This window comes from Pseudorca crassidens, chromosome 7 (assembly GCF_039906515.1).
Source record: "Pseudorca crassidens isolate mPseCra1 chromosome 7, mPseCra1.hap1, whole genome shotgun sequence".
Lineage (NCBI taxonomy): Eukaryota > Metazoa > Chordata > Mammalia > Artiodactyla > Delphinidae > Pseudorca > Pseudorca crassidens.
This window is the reverse complement of record NC_090302.1, coordinates 44,066,344-44,092,197: the sequence shown is the minus strand read 5'-3', so window position 1 is coordinate 44,092,197 and position 25,854 is coordinate 44,066,344. Positions and strand designations below refer to the sequence as shown.

Genomic DNA, 25,854 nt, shown 5'->3' with positions numbered 1-25,854 from the left:
GGAGGACAGGTACATAAATTTCCTTCAACAAAACATGGCAGGAACCAGAAAAGAAAGGCCACTGTGTAATAAACAAGGATCAATTGAACTGAGTTGATAGTATCCGATGATTTAAACGTATATATGGCTTTTATTGCAGACTTCTTTTCACTGGCCCTGAGCCTACATTCCTCATCTTTAAGAGGAAAACAATCACATTTAATATTCAGGATTGTAAACATTATTATGATTATTACCTCTGATAGCCTCTCGAGTTAGGCATAGGGATAATTTTCACAGGACATCCCCCAGTTTCAAGATTTGAAAACCAAGTCTTGGCAAAGTAGGTAACCTGGTCATTAAGAAGCATGACTGTGGGTCAGACTCAGGTCTGCCTTCCGAGCCTGTGCTCCTGGCCCCCATGCTCCGTGTGATACCTGCTCTGAGGAAGTGCGTCATACAGGCCTGTCTCCGCATACTCAGCTCTCTGCCAACAGTAGTTTTAATTCTGGTCATGAAAGTGAACACTGCATCAGGGACCTTGCTCTCCTCTGGACTCCTGGGAAATTTATCATCTAGGCAAACTGATTTGGCATATCCTGAACTTCACTAGCTTCTCCCTTTTTCTTCATCCCTGGATGCAGCCTGTGATGATGTCGAAAGTATTGGCTTTAAAGTCACAAAGACCAGAGTTGAAATCTCAGTTTGGTTTCTCTCTTAGCATTTTGACCTGGAACAAGTTACTAAGTTATCAGAGCTTCCGTTTCCCTGAGACAAGGCTATGATAATACTTTATGGAGCCATCGTGAAAACTGACTGAGGTCTCACATACACAGTGCTCAGACCAATTGCTGGTCTCCCCCCGCGAGGAAGGCCACCGTTCGGTGCCTCTTTAAGGACCCTAGAGTATCCACCACAGTCTTGTAAATAATATAAGCTTAATAGCAATTGTAATTTTTTCAGAAGTGTGATTTGCTTTCATTTGAATCAGGATTATGTTTATGGGAAGAAACTGTAAGGGGCTGATTTTCTGCCTTTCAGAAATGTTATGAGCTACTCCACAAAAGGTCAAAGTCATTGCTTCATGGAGTAGAGGCCTGTGTGACATTCAAGCCCCAGGATGGGCTCCAGAGAGCGGCAGCTTTGCTCACCCCTTCAGAGCTGAGCTGGGAGTTGGAACCAGCCCACAGGAGGCATTCTCTACCCCAGAGCTAACTTAGAGAAGAGTATTAACTTTTCAATATTGCTGGAGTATCCATCCTTCTTTCCAAGTGCCTTTCCAAACATTTGCAATAAATTCCTTTCATACCCCTATTGATAATAAATGTTTTTATTCTCTGTGAAAGGAATTTTTCAAATTCTCCTTCAGTATAATTTAAAGGTGATGGTATCTTTCTAGGCAGTTTGAAAATAGGGAATTAATGTGAATATGGAAAATATCCTTCTCCATTTCATGAGTCTGGCTCTCCTGAAAGTCTGAGCATGACATTGCATTTGCTGTGCGATGATCCAACGTGGAGAAACCTTTGGGAGGTGTGTCTCTTTTTCCCTCAAAATGGGAGTGCTGGGATGGTGAATGTCCAGAATACCTGCGTTGGTGCTGTTCATTCTTGTGATTATTTCAGAGGGCAGATGACATTCAAACGTACTCTTTCAGTTGCTTGGAATGAGAAATTGACAAACCCAATCTGCATGCTTCTCCCCGCGACCGGTGTTAGCCTTCCCCAGGCCCTGGGAAAACTGCTGGAACAGGGCTCAGAGCTTGCAGGACTGTGGGAGTGACCAGAAGTAAATAATAACCTGAGTCTTTCTGAGGCTTCTTTTGAGTCAGATGAGGAAGACAAGGGCTGAGAAAAAAAAGGGGATGGGCATTGATCAATATGAATTGACCATAGATAAACATGAAAAGCAGACAGTTACTTGGGGATTGTTGATTTGGCAAATGAGATAAAGCAGGAAGGGAAGGGTTTTGGGGTTTGTTTCTGGTTTTTTTGTTTTTCCTCTAATGCACTATTGCTAAGCAATATGTCTCTAAACCACGTTGTTAAGCATTTTTAGGAATACCCAGTGTCAGTACTAGTCAGCGGGGATGAGCATTGGTTGAGCTGAGACTGGATTATCTGGTCCTAGCTCTTCTGCCACTGAATGGCTCTGCTCACTTTAGTCCCTTAATTTCCTTACGTAGAAATGTAAAATTTCACTGTACGAACCTCTTATGTGTCCAGCTTTAAATAACATCCATAGCACATTCTTCGCCTCAACGTTTTTATTATGTGGAGTTTCTAAATGTACATCGAATCTGCAGGTTAACAGGAATAAAATGATTTGCTTGAAAGCATATTTATTTCCATTAGTAAACACACCTGGTCTTTATTTACTCCTAGATCTTCTACTATCCTTTCTCCATGAAAGACTGATTTGCTTCTTCTAATTCTACTTTAGAAGTAAACAAAGTAAACGAAATCTACCCTGATGTAATACTACTCCCAGGAGCCAAGGGTTACACCATTGAGCACTTGGTGATAAGGTGGGAGAAGCTGTATTATGTGTCCAGGTCCTCTGTCAGCTCTTCTGAAGAAAGGGAAGCTCTGATGACAGGACTGATTCTACAAGCCTTCAGTGAGCTGATGCTCTATTGAATTTATATTCTGGCAGATGTGGTGAATAAGCAACTCAATTTGGGTTTTTTTCTTCTTTCTATTCACACCATAAATATAAAAGTAGCTTTTTATCAGGAACCTGAATCTGGGGTAGTTCTGTATTTGCGCTGTTGATCGATCATTCTTTACACTAGTCTTTGGCCGTATGACTGCAAGTGTCCTTTTAGAAAACTGAGCTAAGGTCACCTTTGGGTTCCCTGAATTCAGTGCATCATGCTTCTCCTTCATGTACTAGAACACAAAGAATATCATGGAAAGACCCTAAATGTAGACATAAGTGGCATTTTTAAATGTGGCATTTTACCAGAAATGCTTACAACTGTTGTCACCAGCAGCTGGTCCCACAATCATAATCAGGCTCTCTATTCCTTTAAAAGGGAAGTCGACTGCATTTGGTATGCTCCGGAAACGTATACAATCGATTTTCATTTGTGCCGGATAAAATTAATGTCATCACGAATAACTGCATCTAATATTTTTAGTGTGTTATTAAAAAGTCAACAGAACATAAAAAATTGCTGGGCTTCCCTGGTGGCGCAGTGGTTGAGAGTCCGCCTGCCAATGCGGGGGACACGGGTTCGTGCCCCGGTCCGGGAAGATCCCACATGCCGCGGAGCGGCTGGGCCCGTGAGCCATGGCCGCTGAGCCCGCGCGTCCGGAGCCTGTGCTCCGCAATAGGAGAGGCCACAACAGTGAGAGGCCCGCGTACCGCAAAAAAAAAAAAAAAATTGCTTAATATATATGGCTTAGCGACCTACTGTGTACACAGCAAATCAGAATACAGAAAACCTGATGTGGGGCAGAAAAGGTGGGTGGGGTTGAGATGGAGAGGAAGAAAGAGGGGGAAATGAAGTCCTATCACTTGAGAAAAGGCAGGAAGACAAAAATGCGGAGAAATAGGTTGCCATTCACAAAAGCCTTCTTTAACTGCATTTGTATTTTCAGTCTTTTTCTTTCATCAACCATCCTTTGATAGGCTAAGTAGCATAAAATGAGATTGGTGAAGATACTCCCACAGAGTGTTTTTTGTAAGTCACTCGACCACTAGGGAAGTCCGACAGTTTGGTTTTAAAATGCTTAGAGTCATTCCTCTGTTTACCTTAGTAATTCTGAGAGCACAATAACTAAACATTCTGAGAGCAGAGCAGAATCGAGGGAAACCTGTATACTCTGCACGTCGGACATTCCGACTTGTAGAGTAGATCTTAAAAATGAGAGTCAGGTGTGCTTATTTTCCAGGTGAGGATACTTGTGTCTGGCAAAGTGAGCACTTCAGCATGGGATTGTTCCTGATAAAAGCAGCACGTAATCCCTGGATTCCTGACCCTCAGAGGCCATGTCTCCTTCTTTTACTCCTTTAAAAACGTCTCATATCTGCCTCATTCGATTCCCTTGGGCTTTGGTGGGGAGTGACCCAATTTATTTCCTGGGTCCAATTCCGTCTCATACAATTAAATTTCCCTACCCCAATCTCCATCTTGCCCAAATGCACTGATTGAAGAAGCAAGTCTTGGGCTTTAGTCTTTCCCAAAGACTTCTGATTACGTCTGTCCAATGACTACGCTCTCTTGGTGTCTTCCCAGAGAAGACTTTTTCCCACCAGGTTACACCAGTGTTGTCTCCAAGGCATCGGAAGCTGTGTGCTCCTGATTTGTTTTCAATTGTGGATTATATTTCTTTTCAGCTTACTTTTCAGGTCACCTTTAAGGAGCCTTCATTTTCATATGAATCATCTGTCCTACTGATGATCATGATTCAAAGAGTTATTAAGTATTTAAAAAGCAATATGGGGACTTCTCTGGTGGCGCAGTGGTTGAGAGTCCGCCTGCCGATGCAGGGGACACGGGTTCGTGCCCTGGTGCGGGAAGATCCCACATGCCGCGGAGCGGCTGGGCCCGTGAGCCATGGCCACTGAGCCTGCGCCGTCCGGAGCCTGTGCTCCGCAACAGGAGAGGCCACAGCAGTGAGAGGCCCGCGTACCGAAAAAAAAAAGCTATATGTATTTTTAAATTCTGAAACAAACATCTTGGGTGAGCTACAAAAACCTTTCCAAAGTTTGTCGTTGCTCTTGTTTTGCCTTTACGTCATGATTCTGGACCCAGACCTGTTTCTTTCAGTGACCCCTGCTCTGTTAAGGAACAGGATTTATTTTGTCAGAATGTTTTTGAGCTTTAAAAGATGAACAGTTCTCTCTTCACGTCTCAGCTACCAAATAGTTGTAGGTGTCCTTGTCTTTCTCCAACCTCTTTCAACCTGAAGCCCCTTTATCTGTGAACCACGTATGGAAGAGCTTCCGTAGAGGGCTGCGCTCGTCTCTCACTGATATACGAAGATCAGAAAAAAGCAGGGAGCAGAGCGATGAGGGGCTTTGGTAAACTGGGTATCAGGCTGTACTTGGAAGACATCACACTTAAAAGAGAGTTCCTCCTCCTACAGTTGTTTTACTGTGTCTCTTCATGTCGACACATACAGATATGTAGGTTCTGATCAGACTTACTGGTCTCCCTCTCCTGTCTCCACCCTACTCTCCTTACATGATAGTGTGCCCATTACTTAATGTTACTCAGTTTTTTTAATCTGTAGAAATGCATGTCTAATTTGCTTGACGTTAAGTAATAGATGTGAAAGCACCCAGCACAATGTCCCGTCTTTTGTATTGCAAGAAGCCTCTGGTCACTTAGTCATGTCCCTTTAAGAATACAGTTGACCCTTGAACAACACAGGTGTGAACTGCAGAGGTCCACTTTGAGGCGGATTTTTTTCTTCAGTGGTAAGTACTATAGTACTACACAGTCTGCAGTTGGTTGAGTCCACAGATATGGAGGAACGGTATATAGAGAGGGCTGACTCGAAGTTATACATAGATTTTCAACCGTGCGGAGGGTTGGCACCCCTGTCCCCCACCATTGTTTAAGGGTCAACTCTACTTTCTAAGCAATATGGAAAAGAAGTAGTATTAAAATACCAAATACAATCTAGCTGTATTGGCTGAAAAATTATCACACCGTTTTAAAGAAAGAAATTTAGTTCCATTAAAGTCTATACCTCTCTAAACCTGACTTGCAATGTATGATTTAATTGATAACGCAGCATAAAGTATCCTTTTCTGACCTGAACCACAAGAAAATCCAGTTTTTTTCCAGCCTTTAATAATAATGTTTATGGCGTATATAAATTAACTTTTGTAGGGCATACTTGAGAAGAAACACATACACAATTAGATAGATACACAATGAAAGAGAATCTTTAGAATTTGGTCAAATTGGTCCTGTGTGGGGCTTCCCTGGTGACGCAGTGGTTGAGAGTCCGCCTGCCGATGCAGAGGACGCGGGTTCGTGCCCTGGTCCAGGAGGATCCTGCATACCGTGGAGCGGCTGGGTCCGTCGGCCATGGCCGCTGAGCCTGCGCGTCCGGAGCCTGTGCTCCGCAATGGGAGAGGCCACAGCAGTGAGAGGCCCACGTACTGCAAAAAAAAAAAAAAAAAAAAAAATTGGTCCTGTGTGGATTTCACAGTATATTTCGCTGTAAATTTACTAACTTTTAACTTGGCACCCAGTTAAATTAGAGGATTCTTTTCCTTTCCTCATACAAAGTTATATTAATATAACCAGTTGTAATCACAGTACTTTACCGAACTATACAATAATGTTATTTCCTACACTTCGGGAAAATACGTGTCTCAAAGATCCTTTTCTCTTTATAATATTCTGCCCACTTTCCCCTCTCCCTACATCCCACATTAAGATTTAATTCTTAAATTACTCTGAGCTTTAGAGAAATGTCCAGATTTCTTTTTACCACATATGTTTTGGTTTTCTGAATATTACCCACTAATGAAAATTCCCTGTGCATCTGTAGTAAATAAACCTTTGAATTGCTAATTGTTTCAGATCAGCCCCCGAGATCTTTAGCAGCTGTCTTTATGGCATTTTCAGCCCACAGATTCAGTCTGTTTGTTTCTGGGATTTTAATCATCAGTCATATACACAGGCGCAAAGGTCAGGTTGCCTTGTAGACAGAGTGGTGGCAACATCTGCATGTGCTGTAGCCTCCACGGGGGTGCGGCTCCTCCTTTATCTCCTTCTCTCACCTTGTGTTAGTCAGCTCAGGCTGCCGTCAGAGAATGCCACAGCCTGGGTGGCTTAAACAACAACAGTGGATTTTCTCACTGTCTGGAGGCCAGACGTCTGGAAGTGCATGATCAGGGTGCGAGCAGAGTTAGGTTCTGGTGATGCCTCTCTCCTCAGCTTGCACACAGCTGCCTTCTTACAGTGTTGTCACAAGGCCTTTCCTCTGTGCACACACTTTTGTTGTCTCATCTTCTTAAAAGGACGCCAGTCCTGTCTGATTAGGGCCCCACCCTTATGATCTCATTAACCTTAATTACTTTTTAAGGGCTCTATCTTCAAACACAGTCACCCTGGGAATGTGAAGCTACATCTTCCATTCAGTCCTCCAGCTCCCTGTCTCCCCTTCTCTCCACAAGCCTCATGCTCTAGGGTACTGATCTCTATGGGATCCAGGTCCTCTGGCTTCTGCTGGGGTTCAGCCTTGGGATACATTGGCAAAAAATGGGAGAGAGGGAGGAAGAGACTGGGGTCTTGCTCAGCACACATTCCCCTGGCTTCTTCCCTGCAGGGCCGACATGGGTTGGCGAGTCCCCTGACCAGATTTCAACTCCTATTAGCCCCTCTGTCTCCCGTTTCAGTGACTCCTCTCTCCCTGGCTCCCTTTAGGCAGTTACTGACCCCATACCCTCCTTTGGAGTTTGCCTTTGCCATGCCCAGTGGAATTTAAGCTTTGGCTCTGGCCTTAGTGAGCATTTCCAATTCCCAGTTTGCTCATCTGTAAAATAACGATATAGACTTGAATTGTGCAGAATAATGTTTGTACAGTCCTTGGTACGTAGTAAGTTTCTGTAAATGTTAGCCTCTGTGGTTTTTAGTGCACAGTGAACCTTCTATGTATAAAACGCTCCTTGATTATAAAACAAAAATTATCTCTTGGGCTTCCCTGGTGGCACCATGGTTGAGAGTCCGCCTGCCGATGCAGGGGACACGGGTTCGTGCCCCGGTCCGGGAGGATCCCACATGCCGCGGAGCGGCTGGGCCCGTGAGCCATGGCCGCTGAGCCTGCGCGTCCGGAGCCTGTGCTCTACAACGGGAGAGGCCACAACAGTGAGAGGCCCGCGTACCGCAGGAAAAAAAAAAAAAAGATGTTAAAATAAATAAAGTATTATCTCTTAAGAATTAGCCCTAGGTTTTCCCTCTCAATAGAGGAATAAATGTGTTTGTTTCTGTTTATAAAAATCATACATGGTCACGGAAGGAAGGTATAAAAAGAAAATAAAATTCTTTCCTAATCTTACCAAACAGGATAAGTTCTACTACATCGTCACTTGATGGTAGCTTTAAGCGTAAAACTGTACTACACGTTAACTTCATTGCGCACACATGCACATACACTTTTTTCTAAACTGAGATTATACTGTATCATTTTGTAGCCTACATTTGTAATGATATTACAACATAAAAGTACCTTCCGAACATTGTCTTATTATTCTTTTAAAATGAAATACGTTTTTAGAGATCTTTTCAGTCATAATTTTACACAGATACATGAACGAGATTGTGCCATATGTGCTTTTTCATCATTTTGTGGGTTTTAATCTATTATCTTGTTATGGTTCTGTTTAAACCAGGTAGGTTTTGTCATTATCTCATGTGTTCTGTTGACAGGTCAGGTAAAGCTTTGCTGTGACCGTGCTTCTTCCCGATGACACAGCCCCTCAGTGTGTGATGGGGAGGGCACATTTTGGTGATGAAATGGAACCTTCTTATTCTTCCCTGGCTGCGACGTTCTGTCTCTGATGTATAGACCTGAGTCAGTCGCCAGAGTTTCTCAATCTGGCCACCCACACCATAGTGAGGAGTAATTCCCTCTGGAGAATTGGAAGCATTGGACAAAATCCTTAGTTTATGATGGGTTGGTGATTTTTGCATCCTTCTCTATGTTTCGTGAATATTTGGATGGGAAACTGAAGGATGGTAAACCAGGTCCAGCTGTCTAGTGGCAATAACATCCAGAAGTTCCTCCCCCTCTCCATGAATTTTTCCCATTCCTGTGTAATCATATTGCATTTTTCCACATTGAAGGGCAAAAAGAAATCCATGCTCAGGTCAGGTCAAATCCTGTCATAAATATTCTGTTCCCTGAGGATTCAAGGTCAGGGAGAGTTTATCAAAGATACTCCAGATTCTTTGTCATCTCTCTTTCCTTGGCTCTTTTTTCCAGAAATTCCAGGACAACACTCCAAATACTTTTTCCTCCACCTGACACCAGAAGAGCTGGGGCCTGGAAAGAAGAAAGAGGTTTAGTCATCACTAGCTTTGGGACTTTGGTTCGCACTTCCTAATTACAAAGTGATAGACTTGACCTACGTGTCCTCCAGCATGCCTTGTAGTTTTAAAATGGTAGACTTTCTGAAGGATTCAGCTGTAACTGTTCTGAGAGATGCTCTTCACTTTGGCTTATGTTTCTCTTTTCTTCTGAAGATCTCATCTTACAGAGAAAAATAGTCCATATGCTTCAATACATCTGTGTTCTACGTTGCTTCTTCTCCTTAATTATTTTATGACCTTAGGAAAGTCTTTGAGTTTATGCCAAGTTTGGGCATAAAGCATGTAAGAAAAACTTCTTGGGTCTGGTTGAAGAAGGTATCCACAGTCAAATATGTTTGCAAATTACTTCAGATCGTGCCTCCCTCTTAGTTTTGCAATGAACCGTCACTCACTAAAGACTCTTAGAAGTTCTGCAATAAGGGAACCTGTTTAATTTTGCTTAATTCAGAATTTCCCAAACATATTTGATCTTGAAATCCTTTTATTTCTGGTAGCATCCATAACATCCCTCATAAGTAATATCCCTGCCATGCATAGAGGAAGCACAGCTCTGGAAGGAAGGCATCATCCCAAATTCTGCCCTTTATTGGTGATGTGATCTCAGAATAAATACATTACCTCTGTGCACCTCACATTGCTCATATATCAAATGCGGGTACATAATAGCGGCCACTTCATGTGGATGAAGATTTATAGGAATATAATATGACTATGGTAATTGTGACTAATAATATTCCAACTCTGAGGTCTGGCTGTCTGGGTTCAAATTTTGTCTTTCCACTTACTGGCTTGTGACCTTAAAAACATTACTTCTTTACCTCAATTCTTTATCAGTGTGATGGGGACAAAAATTGTACCATTCTCACAGAGTTGTTGGAGGAATTCAGTCTGATTCATGTAAAACATTTAGAATTGTGCTTGGCCCACGGTAGGTACCTAGTAAAATGTTAGCCCTTATGATCGTCACTGTTTGTGCTCTTGTTACTTCTATGACTGTATCAGGTGAAAGGTAATATTTTAGTTTCTTTTTTTAATTGGGATATAATTGACATTAGTTTCAAGTATACAACGCTAATGGTTCAATATTTGTATATATTTGTGAAACGATCACCACTGTGAGTCTAGTTAACACCCATCACCATACATAGTTACAGTTTTTTTCTTGTGATGAGAGATTTTAAGATCTCTCTTGGCAACTTTCAGATGTGCAATACAGTAGTATTAACCGTAGTCGTCATGGTGTACATTGCATCCAGATTAGTTCTGTCTTTTCTTTTATAAATCTATTTATTTATTTTTGGGGTGCGTTGGGTCTTCGTTGCTACGCACAGGCTTTCTCTAGTTGCGGCGAGCGGGGGCTACTCTTCACGGGGGCTTCTCTTGTTGCGGAGCACGGGCTGCAGGTGCACGGGCTTCAGTAGTTGTGGCTCGTGGGCTCTAGAAAGCAGGCTCAGTATTTGTGGCACGGGGGCTTAGTTGCTCCGCGGCATGTGGGATCTTCGCGGACCAGCAATTGAACCCGTGTCCCCTGCATTGGCAGGTGGATTCTTAATCACTGCGCCACCAGGGAAGTCCTATATTAGTTTTTAAAAGCAACTCCTCTTACTTCAGAAAGCAGCTTAGATCCAGCACATTATTAATGCAGCATCGTACCCCTTCTGCAAATGCTTCATTCTGCCATGTTGATATTGATCTTGTCTTCATCTAGAGTCTGTGACCCATGTCTTCCATCATCTAAGTTTTTCTGTTTGTGTGCAGGGGCGGAGAGGCCTCGGCTCTGTTTTTGTCTGGGCATCGGGAAATGGTGGGAGGAGCAAAGACCACTGCTCCTGTGATGGCTACACCAACAGCATCTACACCATCTCCATCAGCAGCACAGCCGAAAGTGGAAAGAAGCCTTGGTACCTGGAAGAGTGTTCGTCCACGCTGGCCACAACCTACAGCAGCGGAGAGTCCTATGATAAGAAAATAGTATGTGACATTTGCATGTCTGGCATGATTGGTTTATTTATCTTTCACTTTGAAACACAAATGGAGACCATACATTTATATGCACAAGTAATATATGGAAATAGAAAGATTAGCTGATTACTCAACACAGGTATTTGTAAATATTACCATTCCGTTACCAAGTCGTTGAAAAAGCCTGTCTGGGTCATTACATTCCAGCATTGAATGTGGCCTTAGACATGATTAAGCTTCAGTTTTATTGAAGACAAATGAATGGACTACATTCACCTTGTGAGTTGGTGGCAGAGAAAAGACTGGGTGGGATTCTCAGCCCAGTTCCCTATCGCTCTGTCCCCGTACTGCCTTTGAACTTCAGCTTGAGTACTTTGGTTTCAAAGTAGGTACAACGAATTCAGTGCGACCTAAACCTATGTAAAAGGTGCTTCTCTAACACTGCAGCACAGAGTTTGCCTGAACGAGAAGCACAGTAGTCCTGTGTGATCTGCTTACCAACATGCTCTGCTCTCTATGCAGATGGTAAAATGGTTAAGAGTTTAGGTTTGCAGGACCAGCCAGCGTGGCTTTCGTTCACTCTGGAACTATTTACTAGCTGGGTAACTTTGGATACATTACTTAATTTTTCTGTCTCAAGATCCTCACCTGTAAAATGAGGGCATTTAGTAATACCTAGTTCATGGAGTTATTTCAGTGATTATGAGCAAGTAGATAGAAAGTGCTTTGCACACTACCTGACCCATTGGTGCTCAAAAGAGGTCTGACTTTTAGGATGCCCCACACTGTGCGACTGACTCTAAATTTCAGACACCTTTGCACTTTGCTCTTTTCCTGATCGTGGTTGTATAAAATGTCTCGGGGTTTGTCTTTCTAAAGTGGAGCTAAGCTGCTATACATGACACTTTTTAGCATTTAGCCAACACCCTGCTTTCAGATCCTGTGATTCACGCAGGCTTGGTTCACTCTGCGATGCTCCCTCTGGCTTTATACGGCAGTGGAAATAGAGGTGATAAGATACTACCTCCTTCCTGTAATTCTTCATCCATATCTATTTGGTTCCTCTTGATTCCTGATTACTATAGGATTTTCACGTTTGATTTCTCGGCTACCTTTCACTATCCTCTTAAGTTACATTTTTCAGATTGATTTAAATAAAAACTGCCTACCCCTATGCATATCCCATCTGTGCCCATCTTTCTCTAATCCCTTCATAATAATTGGGTTAAAAATATGCACATGAGTAACCCTGGAAGTACCTCCATCATACATCAGTAAACATATTCCACAATACAAAGTGAAATATAAAAGGAGAAAATACAGAGATGACAAGTTTTGAAGTTCCATGGCTTTCTTCATGGGAAAGTGATGCTCTATGATACTTTACCATCATTATGGAAATGTTTTAATCTAGGAATGTTCCTTTGGCTTTCAAATTTGCTCATCTCTCAGAGCTCCTGGTCAAGGCCCACTAATACTGAGTGGCATCTGTCAGTTCTGCATCATGAAAATCCTGATGAAAACTCTCTGGAATAAGAATTGTCTTCCCAAACTTCTAGAGTCTGAAGGCATGTTAATGAAAACTCGCCATTGCTTCAAAGTAAATATGCCCATCTAGTGCTATTATTTCCTGTGGGGCAGTTGTTGTGAGAGAGGTGTTTTTAAGTTCCATAAGTGCCTTCCTTAAGAGAAGATTATAATCCAATGGGCAAAATATCAAGGAGGAAGGAAGTGTTGCCGGGTCCCAGATGGAAGAGGACAGTGCAGATAGAGGGACCTCAAAATTGCTACCCGGAGATTTACTCCTTACACTTGACCTTCCTGGGCTTTTCATCACTACTTACTGTGATGGTGTGGTAGCTGCTATGACCCCCATTGACTGGGTGGTCATTTAGGATTCTTCCACAGACGGACAAATCGATCATTCTGTGGTGAGGGATAGGGCTTGAGAGGAAAGATGGACGCCATGATTTAATGTCAGTATCCTTGATTCAGGTCATATTTCACTTTTCCCTTGTTGCTGCTTCTGATATCAGAACCTTTACTGACTCACTGAATATATAAAGTGACCTGTTTACCTTTTACTTGGCTCTGCCTTTTGTTTAACCTCTCCCATTTTCGTAGCAGCAATTGTACGAATTTTTCTCTAGCCAGTTCTCAGATTCTCTTGTTTTACCTGAACCTCCAGATTACCCTCAGTTGGAGAGGAATGTGGTAGCTGTTCCCAGTTATAATCTCTAGCTACGGACAGACCACTCAGTGGCTAAGTAACCTCTACCGAGTCTTGGTTTCCTCCTCCGTAAAATGGAGGTAAAGCCAGAACCAGCCTCATAAATTTTCATGAAGACAGCAATATACTGAGCCTAAGGTACTTACACAACGCCTGTGGCAACGAGCCACCTAGTAAGTGGCTGGTACCCTTGTTCCCTAAGTCAGGGTAGCTTTCTGTATCGTGGGAGCTTAGGCTGGTCGTTTTTCCAGCTGTTGTTAACAGAGGTGCTTGTCGCACCTTCGTTTTTCCAATCTGTAGAACCACGATCCGTTCCACCCACCCCGTAAAGAATGGCACTTTGATGGTAAACATGTTAACAGTTTGAACGTGAGGAGAGTTGGCGGCAACATCAGGCTTTTATGGTCCAGCTGCCCCTTTTCCTTCTAGATGTCAGAATGACAAATAATCCTGCTCTGCGCTTAGGACCTTTTCTTCACCACGCTTTGAACCAGATGTCTGTGGTCCCTCAGAGATGCCCGCATCCTGTTAGTGGCATCCATGATTGAGTGTTACAGGAACAGCAGTGTCTCCCTTTGTTCTGGGGCTCCCCTCCCCAGTCCATCCATTTCCTTTTGTCATTTGCAGCTTCTTCAGAAGAGCACAGTTGTCATTCTTCATTCATAGAGCACCTTTGTGAGTTGAACTGAGGCAGACGCTGAGGATCCAGGAGAGAGGAAAGATCTCACTGCTTCTGGGAAAGCACTTTGGTTAAATAATTTTTTCTTGTCCTTTTCATGGTGTGCAAGTAGGAAAACCTTGCCCTGAGTTTCAGAACGTAGCCAAGTCTCCATCCCTTGGTTTCCTACCATCACTATCGTACAGTTGTGGACCTTGGTATTCCACGCATGCTTTAATAGCTTCGGATCAGTGATGGCCTTGAACCTTATTATAGCAAGTGAAGCAACTAAAATATCAAGATTACTATGATAAGAAGCTCCCCTATAAGGTAAATAGAAATCAGTTGAAGTGACTGGTTATTATGAAATAATGTTTTTATTAACAACACCGTATGCATTTTATTCCATGCCAGACATGTAGTACATTTACAGTTATATTAACATGTCATAAATATAACATTTTTTGCCCTTCTGATGTGTGCCTGGTAGTGTGCTATGCACATTGAATGCATCCTCTCTTTGTATCACCAAAACATTATGCAGGAAGATCAAGTATTGTCCCCACTCTACAGGTGAGAAAACTGAAGTCTGAAAGGTTAAAAGAAACACATGTAGTGAGTGGTAGAGTCTGGATTCCAACCAAAGTTGTGTTGAACCCCCAGCCCACCTTGTAACCAATGTGCTGTCATGCCCCAGATCCTTCCCAGGGACCTCCAGCATGGGACTGTATAAAAGAATGGTGCTTTTCTTGCCTGTTTGGGGTTCTCTTCACAGTGATTTAAAAAAAAAAGAAAAGTATGTGGACTATATAGGCATCCACTGTTTTTCAGTACTTGGCCCACTCGTTCTTTTTGAATATGGAAAGTAATTTTAATTTTTAAATTTATTACCTTTACTTTCATTTATATTCTTGATGACAGTGTATTCAAATTTTATACACTCCAAATACAATGAGCAATTTGCTTTGTAGTCCTTTAGATCAGCGTTGTCCAGTAGGACTTTCTGCTAGGATGGAAAGGTTCTCCATCTGTGCTGCCAAAATGGTAGTCACTAGACACACGTGGCTGTCGAGCATGTTAAATATGGCCAGTGCGTGGAAGAACTTTAATTTTAATTCCGATTAAATTTTAACTGATTTAAATTTAAATATCCACATGGGACTATTGGTGGTTATATTGAACAGCACATTTTTATTTTTATGGCTCACTAATTTTGAATTTCATGCCGTTAGACCTCTTCCTAACCCCCTCAGACGATCGGTCGGTCTTCTTGCAAAACACCTAAGCCCTTTGCCAGTCTAAGTGGCTAATTCCCGTGACCTGGCGTTGAACTCCCCAAAGTTACCTTTTGCCTTTTGTGTGATTTCAAACCAGGGCCCTCCTGTGCGACTCGCGTCATCTGGCAGGAACACTCTTTTCCCAGAAACCACTTCATTTATGCCTCTTCTCCAATTTCCTATCAGGGAGGCTGTTCTTCCTCACCTTCCCCTGAAAGAGTGGCACTCCCCTCCCCCCAAACTCTACTCTTTTATCCTGTTCAGTTTTCTTTCTGGCATCCTTAGAGCTACTTAACATGATGTTATACATTTTTTTATTGACTGTTTTCCATGCTAGAATGGAAACAACTTGAGGTTGAAGACTTTGTTCTTTCCCAGAGCCTGAGCTTGATAAATGTTCAGGAGTAACTGACACTGAGAAAGATAGAAGCCTCACAAGGCGTTTAAACAGTCACAGGAGGCAGGTAGGTACTCTCAGAGAATCTTCCTCTACTGGTAGGTTGGAGAAAGGCAGAGGGTACGTGACAATATATTTCACATAGGAAATTGCCTACAGGAATCCCGCTGTAGAAGGCTGTACATCCAACTCTCCTTAGTGTCAAGGAGCCTTAAAGATCCTGTCTTTATGTAACCCTTCACTACCTCCTGAATTTCTCCCAAGTTCTTTGATAGAGATAAAGCTCCCCTCCCTCCCCAGTCACTCCCATCATTAAATTATATTTCTTTGGGGACTTGTTCAGCCTTTGTCTTTTTTTCCTCTAGTAATTTGTCTCAGTGATTGGAATATGGGGGCCATCGTATGCCTCCTGGGTCTTGTGAGCCCGGGTTTAAATATATGCTCTGCTCAGCCCTCTTCTGATGTCATTTTATTTATTTGTGTTCAAAACAAACTTGCTGCCTGGGGTATCTCAGGGTTGGCCTGAAAGACCAGTTCCATCGGAGGAATTATCTTATTGCTTTTAATATTCCTAAGCAGCCACACATTTCCTTTTGCAGAAAGTACCCTCTGCACTAACGAATTTGTTATTCAGATGCAGTCATTGCTATCATCTCTCTGTTTCTCCTTTTGATTTGGGAAATGTCATGATTTTTCATGAGTGAAAGACTAGCAAATCCAGATGTGTTTAGTTTGTATAGACGTCTGATCCGTATTCTCTTGAGAATGTTAAAAAGAAGGAAGGAAAGTTTATGTCTAAAAAATTCTGATTTTTGACTGTGGCCCAAAGGAGAATGGCGATACCCACTGGTTGACGGGGGCTGGATCCCAAGGCCAGTTTCGCCATAATTGCTGGTGATGGTCTGGAACTGCCACCTTTGCTCTCATGGGTGACTACACTCTGTAGCTCAGCTTTTTCTTTTGCTGCCATTTCAGGATTTAATACTTCACCACTTACCAGCTCTTTAGTGGCTGCACGTCATTGGGCTCATGAATCTCTCTGAGCCTCCATTTCCTTAGTTAATAAATAGTATTGATATATCTTCCTTGCAGAGTTCTTGTGGATCCAATATAATTTTATATAAACAAATATATTTTATATACAACATACACACCTATCGCTCATTGCCTTGCTCTTTGCAAGTTGCTGGTGGTGGTGGTTTTAGAAGCAGTGCAGCTAGTGTTAGCAATAGTAGTAGGAAGAGAAATGGCTATACTTTAGCCCCTGGATTGTGTATATACACATACACACATAATTTTTGTAGGCTGCTTATAAGTTTATGTAAGTCTTATTTGGAGAATCGATAAAGAAGTAACCTTGAAGTCTTTCCTAATAAGTGGGAGAGTTTAAAACATAGAACAAAATGAGTAGAAAGGAGCTTGACACTAGTAATTCAACTTAACAAATAAATACTGTACCTCTGCTCTGTACCCAGCACTGAGCTGAACATTATAGAGATTCAAAAAATGATATAAGATGGGATCCTTCTTTCGTGATATTAACCTCACATTGATAAGCAAAACCTTACGTTTGCACTTTACAGTTACAGATTCTCATTGCAACATGGGAGTGGAATTTTGTGTGGTCTTTTGTCAGTCATAATCGAATTTTACACCAGTCTTTGTGACTTTGGTGAACACAGAAAGCGTTAGTCTTTGGTTCCTTTATATTTTGCTGTGCTTAATAAATCAGCTTCTCCTATTTTATTCGTTAACACATTTAAGATGTAGTTTCTGCCCTTATCCTCCTCCAGAGATGTGTCTGAAACAGGTTTTTTTGGGGGGGCACCTTTCTAATCCAAATCCAAATCGACACCAGAAACAAATTCAACCTGACAGACAGAATCATTTCATGTTTTAAAAATATCTGTTCAGTTGCTCTTTTAACAGATATGAGACAATATGGCACCTTCAAAATAAAACAGATCACAAGGTATCAGGGAGACAGAAACTCCTAACTGTGTAAAGATTTGTCATTTATAACCAGCCTCAATCTGAACTGAGATTCCCTGGAGAATTACATCAACAGGCTAGAATAAAAGATCCAATCAGCCCAAGTAATCGAAATGTGAAATACTCGGAAATAAGAGCTTAGGATGAGAAAAAGGGATGGTTCTTCAACAGCAGAAGCCTGACTCGACCTGAATACCCACCCCATCTCACCAAATCAAGATGACATCCCAAACTTTGTGGAGTCCAAAAGCCCATCTGCTACCCGGGAGAGGCTGAAAATCTAATTTGCTGATCAAGACAGCTTTGATCTGGTGTGAGGCCTGGTGTCATCTCCTGTTTCCTTCACTCTGATGGGCAGAAATGATATTTTCTTGAGCAATCTGAGAAGTTCTGTGCAGAAAAATTCTGTTTCTGATTTGGGTAGTGAATTTGGGGAATTTAGAGCATGGAAGATGCGCCAGCGGGACCAAAACCAAATTCTGAGACATTCTAAAATGGAATTGAAACTTAATGCGCTTTATTGTTCTGTTTTCACATATCAACTCTCTGAATTCCCAGCCCCATGATGTGGGCCAACCGTCGAATGCAACTTTTCCTTTAAATTACACTGTCAGTTCTTGTATGCATGTGTTGTGATTAATGGGGTTACCCCATGTGGTTCCAGTTTGGGGAGCATCATTTTTCTTTAAAATTGCATGCTCCTTGGTGGTCTTTGCCTTTTCTTTCTAAAGATGGACATAAAAATTTCCTGATGCTGTGCGTTCTCTTAATGATGAAAACCTGCCTTAGATCTTTCCGGTAATTTACACCTCAATATCTCGACCACTGACAGTAACTTCCTCTTGAAATGACCCAGCTGGAGTTTCCACTTAAAGCAGGATGAGAAGGGAGTGAGGATGTTTTTGTTTCTTTTCTCTCCATTCCTTTTAACCTCCCTCCTCTCCATCACCTTCCTGTTCCACTCCCTTTCTACCCCTACTCACTACTCAAGTTTCATTTAGTTCAAGTGATTGGAAAAAAAAAATAAAAGCACAATGATAATGATGTGGAATTCTACAAACTTGCCTATATTAATAGCATTTAACAGTAAATTGGTGTTTATATATAAAAGTACTAAATGGCTGTTTACTTAAGTATATGTCATTTGTGTATATACCTGCGGACCCTATTTGGATGGAGCATATTCCTATGGCCAATCCAACATCGTAACACTTTTATTGTTCACTGGAGGTGAGGCTGGAGGTAGCTATTTATTACACTCGCAAATGCTGCACACACTTGGCGTCTCTATTCTGGATTTGTTTCTGTACATTGAAAGCGTCTGGTGCAGCTGAAGAATAAGCAAAATGAGCCAACCGAGAAAGCGTCATGAAAAATCTTGAATTCAGGCACAAGTCATTGAAAAAAGAAAAAAAACTTGGCAAAGGAATGTGACCGTGAGGGTGAGGTAAAATGAGAAAAATGCAGGCAAGGCCACCTCTCAACAACAGTATATCTGGAGACCTGGAAACAGGCTGCTGCTGGGGTATTTATACATTGACTTAGGGACCAGGCCTTTGGAAAATAAGGCTGCAAATTCACCCATCATTTCAAATGAAATAGAAATCACTTTTTAACAATCCATCAATCTCAGTTCTGAGTACATATCCAAAAGAATTGAAAACAGGATCTGAGGACTTCCCTGGTGGTGCAGTGGTTAAGAGTCTGCCTGCCAATGCAGGGGACACGAGTTTGAGCCCTGGTCCAGGAGGATCTCGCATGCCACGGAGCGGCTAAGCCCAGTGCACCGTGACTGCTGAGCCTGCGCTCTAGAGCCCGGGAGCCACAACTACTGAAGCCCACGTTGCTAGAGCCCGTGCTTCACAACAAGAGAAGCCACCGCAATGAGAAGCCCGCGCACCACAATGAAGAGTAGCCCCCGCTCACCGCAACTAGAGAAAGCCCGCATGCAGCAACGAAGACCCAACGCTGCCATAAAGAAGGAAGGAAGGAAGGGAGGAAGGAAAAAAAAGAAAAGAGAAAAGAAAGAAAGAATTACGAAAAGGCCAGCTGTGGGTCTAAAGGAGTTGGTCTTTAAAAAAAAAAAAGAATTGAAAACAGGATCTGGAAGAGCTATTTACACACCTATGTTTATTGCAGCGTTATTCACAATAGCCAAGAGGTGGAAGCAACCCAAATACCAATTGACAGATGAATGAATAAAGAAAATATACTATATAATACAATGGAATATTATGCAGCCTAAAAAGAAGGAAATCCTGCCACATGCTACAACACGGATGAGCCTTGAGGACGTTAATCTAAGTGAAATAAGCCACTCACAAAAAAGACAAATGCTGCATAATTCCACTTACATGAGGTACCTAGAGCAGTGACAGGCACAGAAGCAAACAGTAGAATGGTGGTTGCCAGGGGCTGGGGAGGGGCCGTGGGGAGTTGTTTAATGGGTAGAGTTTCAGTCAGGCAAGGTGAAAACGTCGTAGAGCTCTAGGATTGCACAGCCAAGTGCATATAATTAGCAATACTGTACTGTACACTTAAAAAGTTGTTAAAAGTGTAAATCTGTGTTATGTGGGGTTTTTTGCCTCGCTCCCTCCAAAAAGAAATACCTTTTTAACGTCAACAATTGAAAAATCTCAGAAGTTTCTTAATGTAGAAGTGGGTAGGGCTCTCTTTACCCAGACGTCTTGCGAACATCCACCGTGGAGGCTCAGAGGATGGCTAGCTAATCACGTCTGTGAATCTAGAAACAACTTGCCCTGCTTGCCAAACACACGGTCGGGCTCTTGCCCAGCTCTCAGTTATTCCAGAAAAGAGTGCAAGGCTTGTCTCCTCTCTCCCACCACCTATCTACATGGTTCTCTGTATTTTTACTCTCTCTCCCATTTCTTTTGTATCAGTGCCTCTCTGGTATGGCTAATCTGGTAATATTAGTGGTGTCAAAAGGCATAAAGAACAGATAGTGAGCCCTGATGGCCTCGTGTGAAACTAAATCACCAGGATGTCAGTCTCGATTCATGACAGATAATTAAAGAGTCCCTTCAGACATCCTCATGTGACCCTGAGGAAACTTTTAGGGGAGGACTCATTTCTACAGAGTTATGCAGTGCTTCGTTTCGGTGATGAGCGAATTTCTTTCCAAATCAGCTAATCTGCATTCTTTTGAAGGATGCACCTTAGAAAAGCAAGGCTTTGTTTTCGCCACCTCTATCCCCCACACCTTTCTGATGACCTTTCACCTCAGTTTTCTTATCTGTAAAATATGGGCAATATACTTGTCTTGATGACTGAGAAAGCTTTACCAATGTCTTCCAATAACTACAATGAGACTCCTAAGTTCATCTCACAAGCCTTGTAGCTTCCCAGCAGGAGGGCTATTAGTCCCAAGGGGGCAAAAAAGGATTCTTATCAGGGAGGGAGGATCTTAGATATTGCAGTGGTTTGCGAAATTATATACCATAGTGCTTTATTTCTCTTGTTATGAAGATTCTGCATTTAATTTTTCTTCTTTCATGAAATGATCGTGGAACAAAGGTTGAGAAACACTGCCCTTGCTGATGGGCATGTTATTCAGCCACAGCTGAAGTGAACTAGATTCAAACCAAGAGGAAAAAATGATCTAGTTCTCACATTTTGATCTTTAAAAAATAGAAAATGGCTGATCTCCTATAATATACAAGCATGCACTTAGATCTGTTCATTTCACATCAAGTACACTGGCTTCAACCTTGTTTTTAGTATTTGTGTTAAATCTACCAGGAAGTCTTGGTTCATCCAAGTCACATTTCTGTGCATTCTAAAAATGAGTCTGTAAGCAAAGTTCCTTCTAGGACAGAATAAATCTTTTGCTTGAAACCTGCAGCTTTTCCAATGTAATAGTTCTAGGAGGGCAGGAACAAGACCCTGTGCTTTTATTCCTTATGCTAGGTGCTTAACTCAGTGTCTCGTTGTTGGATCAACGTGTTTGATTATTTAAAATGTTGGAGTAATGAAAGAACTTTCGTTTTAACTAAAGCTGGGACCAGAGAGAGGCAAGTGAGGTGCCTAGGGTGTAAAATTTAAGGATACACTTGCACAACCCGTATGTTTCGGGCCAAAGGCTCACCTCAGTCCTCACCCTGGTTGTAACACAAGTGGAATCCAATTTCCAAACCCTCCCCTTTTCAGAGTTGATTTACACAGGCAATTCTCTGGAAGTGATACAGCCACAGGAGTGCAGGAACAAGGAATTTAAAACAACTATTTCAACACCCCTCCATTCCAGTTTTATGAGTAAATTTCTTTTTACTTGCATGTGACTCACATTGACCCCAGAGCCCTAAATTTTCCACTTCTGTCTTCTAGATCACTACGGATCTGAGGCAGCGTTGCACGGACAACCACACTGGGACGTCGGCCTCAGCCCCCATGGCTGCAGGCATCATTGCACTGGCCCTGGAAGCCAAGTAAGCCTTTATCTCCATATGTCTCCACTGGCGACAGCCCCTCAGCTCAAGGACAGTTTACCCCTTCGCTAGTATACAGTCTCGAGCACAAACAGCCAGACTGTAATCTTCCCAATTCCACCTTTAAAACTGCAAAGATTAGGCCTTAAGAAAAGCTTCCCCTCCGTTAAGGGAAAAGGCAACTTTTTTGGTCTTTATCTTAAGAAATCAAACTGTGTAATTACTTTATTGTGGAGTCATAGTGCAGGCATGCCAGTTGGCTGTAACACTCTTGCCTTGTTGAGGTTTTTATTCTAGTCGGGGAATGTTCTGTGAGTCTCAGAAAGCTTAGGTCTGCCCACTTCTGGTTCCTTTCCCTGAAGGACAGCAATGCAGCTCAGATTCCATGACAGTAGAACCGTCACAGACTCACTCTGGGGAGCAAAACACGGCAAGGTCATATGACAGGAGCCCAGGAAGAAAGACAACCCACTTAACTGAAATCCTTCTTAATGTAGTCAAATTTGGTGTTTAAAAGATCCCTTTGAAAGGCCCCCTCAGGTTATTTTAGGTTCTTAGGTTAGATTTATATGGTGGTAGGTCTCCTCTCTTCTTTCTCCAAGCACCAATAGATTAGTTTGTCTTAACTCTTTGAAAACCTAATAGAGATCTACACTCCCTTACCCTCAATTTCAAAAGCCAAAATGGCCTGAAAACTGAAAGTTGTTTTTTGCACATTTGACACCAAAACTCATTTGATGGCAAAGCTCGCCCAGAACTGATTTGAAGCTATTTTCAGTCTTTATGTATTGTGAAAATTCACACATTTCACTGTAGAAGCATTAATATCTTTGATTATGAGGTGCTAACTTGGACCCCACTGGAAGTTTTGTGTACCCTATGCTGTGGACACCATATCTGAAAAAATTTTGAATTCCGAACATATCTGGTCCAAGGATTTTATAAAAGGGATTGTGGGCCTGAACTCTGAGGCCATCCCCACAGGAGGATCATAACAAGAAGGAATTGAAGTAATTACATAAGTGTTTTTCCAAAAATAGCCTTGCATCCCTGCCCTAGGGAGGAATGGAAAGATTCTTTCATATAAACCTGATGTAGAGCCATAGCAGGTGACAGGGAAAGAATACAAGAATCATGATGAGACTCGGGTATTAATAAGAACAGTACTGTTTCATTCCCGGTACGTATTGGCTTCCCAACATTTACAGCTGACTCTCTATAAGGCAGACAGCCTCTGTCAAGGCAGTTGGGCCTCAACGTAATATGGATTCAGTAAATTGCTAAGTCATGTGTAATTCCTTGGACTGAGACAGGCAGAAGAACACAGGCTCTGGATATGGTGGTATCTTAGTCCATTCAAGCTGCTATAACAAAATACCATAAACTGAGTAGCTTATAAACAACAAACACTTATTTCTCACAGCTCTCGAAGCTGGAAAGTCCAAGATCAAGGTGCCAGCAGACTTAGTGTCTGGCAAGGACCCACTTCCTAGTCGGCTTTACATGGTAGAAGAAAGGGGCAAGGGAGATCTCTGGATAAATGTCTCTTATGAGGGCACTGATCCCATTAAAGAGGTCTCCAGCCTTGTGACCTAATCACCTCCCAAAGGCCCTACCTCCTAATACTCTCACATTGGGTGTTAAGTTTCAACATACGAATTTTAAGGGGACACAAGTATTCAGACCATAGCAGGTACCATATCTTTTGGTGGCCTCCTGCCCCTAAGCACTGACATTGAGAGATATTCAAGCTCCCATCAATGTTTGGATTTCTTTTGTTTTGGCAGGGTTAAATATTAAATCATTTCAACACATTTTATCTTTTAAAGTGTTAAAAGTTTAGCGAGGAGTTGGCACTTATTCTATTCTCACTTTATAACTTTTCACTGGACTGTTCTGACAGCAGATTAAGTATCTGTGTTTTTAATTTGGTGACTGTAAGTTGGATTTTGAAAAATATATCGTCTTCATTCTGAAATTCTGGGTTGTTTCTCTGGAATAGTCTCCTGTCCACAAACTACTAAAAAAAAAAAAAAAATCAGGAATTCTTCCTGCACCTCCCCGTTTCCCAAAAAAAGGATATAATCTCAAATTTGGCAACCAAGTACCATAACTGTGGCTGTACAGCACATGCTACTCAGTTCCTTGAAATACTACTATAACACTAATATTTTCAACAATAATTCTTTTAACCACTAGTTAAGCTCAAATGAAAACTCCTTATTTTATGCCTCAAACAACACACTCAGTTGGATAAGGTTGCTTTGGGGCTGGGGAACACACTGGAAAGCTGCCTGTTTTCTTTCCCTTTGCATTTTGAGCATTTTTTTAAGATTGATTTTTGCCAAAACTGCAATGGGTGGAAGGAAGGTCCTAGAATAGAGTTTAGAAAATCCACTGTATTCTAAGATTTTAAACAGTCTAGTCCGATCATGCGGCCAAAGTATATAGTAAACAACCAGATCAGGTGAGAAAGAATAAACCTTTCCTTGCATCTCTATCGGTTTGTTCTACAGGCCAATCTTTGCCTGTAAGTGAAGCTGAAAGTTGGGGGAAATAGGCCTGGGTACCTCAAGAGTGGGTCAGGCACGGATGTTAAACTAGCATCAATAAGCAATGGGCCTCCCACGGGAGAAAAAGGATCTAAATAGCAAAGAGCTCAAGTAACAGTGTACCAAGGTTGCAGTTGTTCTCAACAAAGCTAAGTTTAACCCTTGGTAAGTGTACCTCACCCAGTCACCCAGCCTCCACCACTAGTACTTCTTAGCGACACTTAAACCTTGGTATTTTGAGATTCAGCCTTTGCTGTCACAAGTTGAAGAGCCTGATAGTGGTTCGCTGTTATCCACATTCCAAGACCCCCAGTGGATGCCTTTAACCACAGATAGTACCAAGCCCCATATGTACTATGATTTTTCCTATAAGTACATACCTATAACAAAGTTTAATTTATAAATTAGGCACAGTAAGAAATGAAGAACAGTAACTAAAAATACAACAATTATAACAATATACTGTTTTAAAAGTTATGTGAATGTGTTCTCTCTCTAAACATCTTATAGAACCATACTCACTCATCTTGTGATGATGTGAGATGATCAAATGCCTCCGTGTTGAAATGAAGTGAGGTGAATGGCGTAGGCATTGTGACGTAGTGTTAGGCTACTACTGACCTTCTGATGATATGTCAGAAGGAGGGTCATCTTTGGGTAATCTGGATCATCACGCCATGGTTGGCGATCTCAGGTGGGACAGGGCTGGACAGTGTGAGATTTCATCGCACTACTCAGAATGCTGTACAATTTAAACTTACGAATTGTTTGTTTCTGGAATTTTCCATGTAATATTTTTGGACCGTGGTTGACCATGCATAAATGAAACCGCAGAAAGAGAAGACAAGGATTGGGGTGGGGAGGTGGACCACTGTACTCCCTTATGAGGAGGGAAGAGAAAGCCAGAGCTGGGCAGAATTCTGACCCAGGACTCTGTCCAGCACTTCAGATATCCACCCCCTGCTCAGGTCAGATGAGTCACTGGATGAGGCTGAGCGCTCAGCTGAAAAGCTGCAGGCGGGGACTGCCAGTCCCTATCCAGCTGCATAGCCCAGCTCTTCCTGCCGGACAAGGAGAAATGCATCGTTTCTCCTAACGTCACTAGGTTACAGTAGTATATACTCAGGGAAAACTGCCGCCTCCCAGCTTCTTCACAGCCTGCTTCCTTTACATCCTCACGTGCTTGCTTGCATCGGCACGTTTGCCTGGATCAGTAGGACTGTGGGTCCTACTGTGATGCTACTCCAACTGTTGACCCCTCTGCCTTGTGAGTCTTCTTGCTCCCCTAAGGTTGGAGCTTT

At 42.2% G+C, this 25,854-nt stretch overlaps 1 protein-coding gene across 1 annotated transcript in view; it reads left to right on the top strand.

The window, feature by feature from the left end:
• Positions 1 to 25,854, top strand: part of PCSK5 (proprotein convertase subtilisin/kexin type 5) — a 317,195-nt gene that overhangs the window by 172,282 nt on the left and 119,059 nt on the right. The window contains exons 8-9 of the mRNA XM_067744135.1: positions 10,799 to 11,011; positions 21,901 to 22,001. Coding sequence (XP_067600236.1) covers positions 10,799 to 11,011; positions 21,901 to 22,001 — 314 coding nt within the window. The remainder of the gene's footprint in view (positions 1 to 10,798; positions 11,012 to 21,900; positions 22,002 to 25,854) is intronic.